Source organism: Micromesistius poutassou, assembly GCF_964030765.1.
Source record: "Micromesistius poutassou genome assembly, contig: SCAFFOLD_6575, whole genome shotgun sequence".
In the NCBI taxonomy this organism is placed as follows: Eukaryota; Metazoa; Chordata; class Actinopteri; order Gadiformes; family Gadidae; genus Micromesistius; species Micromesistius poutassou.
Window position 1 is genome coordinate 1 of NW_028180150.1, and position 7,578 is coordinate 7,578.

At 48.2% G+C, this 7,578-nt stretch overlaps 1 protein-coding gene across 1 annotated transcript; it reads right to left on the reverse strand.

Moving 5' to 3' along the window:
* Positions 1–85: 85 nt before the first annotated feature.
* Positions 86–2,067, reverse strand: LOC311371099 (ephrin-A3-like; the record flags this gene model as incomplete). Its single annotated transcript, XM_084489330.1, has 3 exons — positions 86–151; positions 883–1,187; positions 2,021–2,067. Coding segments are annotated over 3 exons (418 nt in total), but the record flags the coding sequence as incomplete, so codon positions are not given.
* Between the last annotated feature and the right edge of the window lie 5,511 nt (positions 2,068–7,578).

Consider the following 7,578-nt stretch of genomic DNA (forward strand, 5'->3'; position numbering starts at 1 on the left):
AGAGAGAGAGAGAGAGAGAGAGAGAGAGAGAGAGAGAGAGAGAGAGAGAGAGAGAGAGAGAGAGAGAGAGAGAGCGGGTCCTCACCTGTCGAGCAGCAGACGTAGACCCTCAGTCTCAGGCAGCTGTGGCCGTGGTGATGGGTGGGCGTGGCTAGAAAAAAAACATGGGAACATTGATTCAAAGAAAGGATTGGACCAGGGCTCTATAATCAAAGCACTGGAACAGCACTTAGAGTGATGGACAACAGAAATCAGTCATTTACTTCTAATTTTCCTGCTATTCCCTCAAGCGAATTTAATGGGTCCATTTACCCCACTGGCTACGCAGCAAAGTGGGTGTCCAATTACAGCACACTCGCGTGGCCAAGGTATTGACCAATTACCGGACACTGATATTATGTCGACGCTGCAGCTGAATGAAGATAGGGCCTTTCGGACTCTGAGGAAGTACCAACTAAGTGTCTTTCCAAAATGGAGTTTATAAGCTGACTTTGACATGTATATTAATAAACTTTTTGATATTTTCTGGTGTGTAGAGAAGTTTGTGGTTGATTTGGCCCTTTATGATATATTGTTATTTACCATTTACCATTTGTTATTTGACGTTTTTTAGGTCCTGCAGTCCATCACTTTAACTGCCTCTGTTCGTCTGAAATAAGTGTCTGGTGTATGGCCTACATTCCATAAAAAAATGATGTCAGAATTATTCGGAAAAGGGTTAGTGATTAAGGTTAGGGTTATATAAAATACAGAAAAACCGAATAAGGAAAAAAAAACACATCCCAAATGCTGTTTTGTTTGACATTTTGGTTTGCATGCTTTGCTCATTCAAAACGCTATCCTACAATCGGCCCATCAGTTGTAGCTTCACCACACACTCACAGATGTAGTAGTACTCGTGGCCCACGTTGAACTCGTAGCCCAGCGAGAAGGCGCTGTAGCGCTGGAACTTCTCGGAGAACTTGATGGGCGCGTGGGGCGCATGCGGCCGGTTGCACTCCCACCGCTTGAAGCCCAGCTGCGGGTCGCAGGTGCGGTAGCCGCGGTAGCTGACCATGTAGAGCACGTACTGCTCCGCCATGGTGCGCTCTGGCGCCCCCCGCTGGCTGCTGCTGTTATAGTGCGGGCAGTAGATGTCCAAGTAGTCGTTGACGCTCACCTCCACCGTGTAGCCCTCCCTCCGCAGGCTGCAGAGACAGACAGAGACAGAGAGAGAGACAGATTCGATTACACCTCTTTCTATTTTAACACATCTGCATGAACAACAACATTGCCTCGCCATTGTTTTTCCTTATGATCTGAATAGTGCTGAGTGTGCGGAGGCAGCAGAACACAACCCTGATGGTCCTTCTATTCCCATGAGCATGATCCAAACCAGGTCACTGAGGCAAAAGGGAAATCACATCTCGGGTGATGTGTGTGCGCCGCCTGTGTGTGTATGTGTGTGAGCCGCAGGGCTGAATTGGCAGTTCGGGGTGGAGGTGAGGGAGGTTGTGCATGCTGCTAACTGTAGCAGATGTTTGACAGCCCCACAGGCAGCTCTCTAGCGCCTGCTGCTGACGTCTATGGACAAAAGTCGATACAGAAGGTCACCTGAATAAACATCATGTTTGTATTACCGTGTAGGTGTGTTTATATACGTGCGTGCACGTGAGATTTACGGGCTAACACGGTGCATTTGATAAGCCTCCTAACCAATGAGATGGGGCAATGGATAAATTAACGTTCTGCCCCCCTCCCCCCCATGCTTTGATGATGGCTGTTTATAATGCTAAGTGTTCTCATTATGTACATTATACGCTCCGTAATTACCCGGAGTTGGGGGGTCTCATTTAAAAGACTCCTGCAGAGGTAAGCTGATGAGACGAGACGTTGCCTTAGCACTGATCTGTAATTGCTGTAACTGCTGACTAGCGCGATGGCACATTTCCAACAGCAGGTGGTGGTGTTGAGCTGCAATCCGTAGCGGACTCCCGAGCCTCAACCGCCAACCAACCCCACCACCACCACCACCACCAACCCCACGCACAGTCCTCCACTGCTCTCATTTGCTTTCTGCTGCTCCATTGTGACTGTCCGACACGTTTGCATATACGCTGTGAATTTATTTAAAATATTCTGCTTACAAACAAAATAATACCTTTGGAATAACACACACACACACACACACACACACACACACACACACACACACACACACACACACACACACACACACACACACACACACACACACACACACACACACACACACAGCAAGAAGACTAGGTCAGGTCTCTAGAGATGGAATGGTTCAATTAAAAAACAAGGATCATAAATGTCATGACACCTCTTTTTTTGCATCATTTTCAATCTACAAACCTATAGCATTTGTGATTTCAAACACGTACAAGCACACGGGTGAATACCTATTCACCATCAGTCTTATCTGTGCCTTGGCTGTGTGATTGGAGATGAGAGACCTTTGCCTTAAAATGTTCCAGGAGTAGAAGACACCTTTGTGCATCAAAGCAGTTATATTTAGAGTGTGTGTGTGTGTGTGTGTGTGTGTGTGTGTGTGTGTGTGTGTATGCGTGTGTGTGTGTATGCGTGTGTGTGTGTGTGTGTGTGTGTGTGTGTGTGTGTCTCGTTGTTTGTGTGTCAGAGTGTATGTGTGTGTGTGTGTGTGTGTGTGTGTCTCGTTGTTTGTGTGTCAGAGTGTATGAGTGTGTGTGTGTGTGTGTGTGTGTGTGTGTGTGTGCGCGTGTGTCGGTGTGTGTTGCCATGTGTGTGAGTGTGTGTCACCATGTGTGTGAGTGTGTGTGTCTGTCAATGTGTGTGTGTGTGTGTGTGTGGGGGGGGCGCTTGGTAGGGGGCTTGGGGGGGGGGGGTTGTGGAAAGCACAGGGAACGCGAGTGGGGGAAACGGGGAAACCGAAGGGGGGAGGCGGCGGGGGAGAAACATGAACAGCAGAGCGACTCGAGGCGAGGACTCACACGGCGCGTCGAGGCAGAGAGAGTCTCGTCGCTAAACGTTTGTCTTCTAAGCAACGCGACATCCACGCCACGGAGACCCGCACTTACGCCCAGCATCCTCCCTCGTTACCAACCGCATCATGAAAGCGCTTTCTTTCCCCCCACCCAAAACCACCTATCCCATTTTGAACCCAAAACAGCCGGGATCGGGATTTAGGCATTCTGGAAGTGCCACCGTATGAAGCTATAGCATTAACCCCGAGGATACAAGCACACTCGTGCATGAGCTGTAGCCATATATTCCTAACATGCAGCCATCAACTCCAGAGTCCCATAGCAACCATCTGGTCCACCGCAAAGGTGGTGCAGAGGGTGGAGGAGTCTGCCAATGGAGGGGTTGAGGCGGGAGGCATATAGAATCAAATTTGTGTGTGTGTGTGTGTGTGTGTGTGTGTGTGTGTGTGTGTGTCTGCATGGGTGTGTGTAGAGGGGGGTAAAGAGTAAGGTGATGATGGATGACGGGAGGAGGTATAGAGGGGGGGAGGGACAAGAGGGGGGGAGCGGAAGACTATAGAGGAGAGGGAGAGTGACGAGGAGTGTGTGTTTGTGTGTGTGTGTGTGTGTGTGTGTGTGGCCTAATATGAGCAGTGAACTTTGAGACACAGGGTTTAGAGATCATAGGGCATGTGAGATCATGAGATCATGTGTGTGCGTGTGTGTGTGTGATTTAATAACTCATGAGTGTGTGAGGTGAAGAGTGAATGGATGAGAGGGAGGAAGGTCAAGAAAATAATGTTGGGCAGAAGAAGTGTGTTGTGCGATGCCAACAAAAAGAGGAGAGAGAGAGAGAGAGAGAGAGAGAGAGAGAGAGCCATGGGAAAAAGAAAAAGGCCCAGCGTTGGCGTGTGTGTGGGGGGGGGGTATTTTGCACTACTTGGACATTTCCTCCGTATCTTTGCCATCTGCAGCATCTCATGCTCCTGGTCTCTTCTCTCAGTTTCCTTGCTCCCTCTCTCCCTGTAACTCGCTCCCTCGCTCGCCCACATTGGGTCGGCGCAGCGTCGGATTTGCTGTCTCATCATGATCTGCCTTGAGAAGGGGGAGCACCGCTCGTTAGTGAGGGTCGTGCAAGCTTGCAAAGACAGCCAGGAGAGAGAGAGAGAGAGAGAGAGAGACAGAGAGAGCGAGAGAGAGAGAGAGAGAGAGAGTGAGAGAGAGAAAGACTGAGCAAGCTGAGAAAAGACAGAGAAAAAATAGGCAGAAGCGTAGGAAGAGGAGAAGCAGACATATGGATGTGAGAGAGTATATAAGTGGGAGACATAAAGATAGCCCATCATAAGGTAGCCCATGGATGTATGGCTCTTTTAATTGTTTCTCTTTCATATCTGCCTTTTTGGTAAGCAGAAAGTACGTTGTCACCACTGCTTTATGTTCAGGCAGCCACTGATGTGCAGAGGAACCAATTTAGTCACACCACAGGGGGGAGGAGGGGGAGGGAATCATAAAGTATAACAGGCATACCAAGTTAAAGAGAACACCACTGCATCTTGCATATCAGCGCGAAAACCCGCCATGTGAGAATTCTTTCGGTATCAATAAATAACCAACGTAGCGCTAGTGCTATACCGGTAACGCGCTCACGCGCTAACGAGGCTTGGATGGAAAACAAATGGTCGCAGGGTCCTGGAGTAAGCTAACTGCTAAACATGCAACAACAGGCCTGAAAACTCGTGGAGGCCTGGAGCAGGAACAACACACACACAACAGCTCGGCTGTTTGTCTGCGGAATACCAACAGAGTTCTGCTTGGTTCTCGTGGGTTTTTTTCCTCTTCCACATAGCAGCCCAGGTCCCCTAGCATGCAGTAATAATAAACGGCGAGAGCACGACTGAAACAACTTCAATGAATATTTTACTCTGCTGGGATGAATATTTCACTGTGTTGTGATGTTTGAAGTGTTATGCACGCCCCCGCGTCCGGTTAATTCACGGCGCAGCGTGGCAGCGGGGACGGCGGGCGGCAGTCCGTACCCGACGCTTATCCTGTCGCGGCGAAATCAGTCGCCACTTCTGATTATGTTTTAAGGGTCGAGCAAAAAAATATATATATGTCATTACATATACTGTATATGTTGAAACAATATTTACTGACAGGAGGCCTGGCTTGGGTTGACACAACAATATCACCGCAGGTCAGCCCTCAGACGGACGCACCTCTGCTTTGATGGAAAGTCATTCCCCAGCGCAGGCGTCCTATTATGGGATATGTGCCAGGAATGAGCCGCGGAACCAATTTAGCATCAATTTAGCTCTACCGTATAGGGAAAATAGCATGCTTGTGTGTGTGTGTGTGTGGGGGGGGGGGGTATTTTTCCTGTGTGTGTGTGTGTGTTTCTAAACCCTCCCAAGGTCATTTTGGTGTAATCACACATTACCTTAAGAGAACCTCTCTGGTAATCAACAAGCTGCCTCATCAGGATAGATTACTGATGCGCAAACCCACGCAATTTAGATGTCATTCATTCATTGCTCGACAAGACAGCCCTCCCCACACACACACACACACACACACACACACACACACACACACACACACACACACACACACACACACACACACACACACACACACACACACACACACACACACACACACACACACACACACACACACACACACAATCCTGTCAGTTGGCAGAAACAAGGTAGGCTCAACTGATTTTCTATACCTTCAGCACAAAGAGCAATTTACGAGAGCTGCACACGTGCGCGGCCACACACAGACAGAGGAATGCACTGATGCACATGCACGCACACACACACACACACACACACACACACACACAAATAAGTACCATCACACCCACACAACACACACAGAAGTAAAACACACACGCCTCAGTTTCTCCGGGGAGTCCACTACTGATTGAGTTAACGTCGCAATTATCTATTTGGTTCGTGTTTTTTCCAAGTGCTGAGGTAAGAAAGAGGAGGGGAAGGGAGGGGGGCGGGGCAGCAAGCTGCAAGTCTTGCCATCAGACCACAGGGACCCATCCAGAAGTTTTCACCACAAACTCCCTCAAATGTTGTGCTTACCCGACCCACCGTAAACCCTCCTCTACTCCATCCCCTGCAGCTTACTGTTGACAAGCTGCCGCTCTCTTTTCTCTCAGTTTCTGTGAGTCCATGGGGAGGTTGTGCATCACTGTGGGTACCTTGTGGGTCTTGCAAACAACGACTGCTTTCATTGTCAATTTCACTTGAATTGATCCAATGATTGATTGCTGTGCTGTCATTGAGTCATTGTTACATTAGCTTATTGTTATTTTTTAACTGTAGCACATGATAAATGGCTGATCTGAGAAGAAAATTGTGTATCAATATAGTTTCTGTCAATTGAATACTAAATGAGTCCAATAATCGTTTTAACGCTACTCAGCTGCTACGCTCATCAGAAAAAAAGTACACTTTGTAGGAAAACGGCATAATTACCGCTGTCAAGGACACTTTGAAGGCGTTTTTTTAGACCAGAGCAGGTTGTCACGTAGTCTGGTCTCCCACCAGTCCAGATCTTCCCCCAGCTGATCTGAGATTTCAGACCAAGGACAGCCTCTAAAGGCAGCCTCGTCAGCCCTAAGGCCATGGCTGGCCTAGATGTACACACATGGAGCGTTAGGAACACACCAAACTTTCTCCCTATGTTACAAAGTAACTTCATCACCCTATCACTCTTATCTCCAGTTCTACTTTTCCTTTCCACCAGAAAGAATGCTTATACGTCTCACAGAAGGACCGAATATGCCATTCCTGGTGTCGGCCCCATTGCACTCATATTTGAAAGCCAGCGCAGAAATATTTGGTTAAGAATGACAACCGTCTGAAATTCAACAGCACAAAAACATCAATTGGCTCTGCAGCAGTATTTATGCACCTTTATATGTGCATGCAATGATCCACGAAAATGGCACAAAATGTCCTCACAAGCCCTACAACCCCCCCCCCCCCCCCCCCACCGTCTCTCCCCCTTCTCCCCCCCCCCCCCCCCCCTGTTGCGCCCTGCCACCCCCACAGTACATCTCTCTTCTTCAAATCCCCCTGACACATCTTTTGCATGTGTCGACATACATAGTAACGATATGTTGCCACAACCCCACACGTGCGTCATCATCAACTGGGATTTTAGGTGAAGCTCAGGACGCCATGAAACAATCTGCTACCAAGAGTAGGGAATCATACAAAACATGTTTTGCAGTTCACAGGGTCTCTATGGAAACCTCCTGCACTGCTTCCCCAAGTGAGCAAATAAATGAGGCAGCGGAGAAACCAAGCCAAATGCAAATACACCATTAGCATACTTTAAAATTGGCATACATGCCGTGTGTTTGAGCATAGCTCTTAAACACATTTGATCCGAATATCAAATCCACAAGGGCTACCAATGAATTAACCACACCGTGTTAAAAGGTTCAAATCGCGTCGCGTTCCAAGTGCAATGCTTACGAGCAACGACGTAGGCCTACAGGACAGTCTGTCCTATCTGTTGTTGTGTCAGCTGGCCACTGCACACCAGGATGATATATTTAGCATATGCCCACAAAAGAAAGCTCAAAACTAGCTCATAGTGC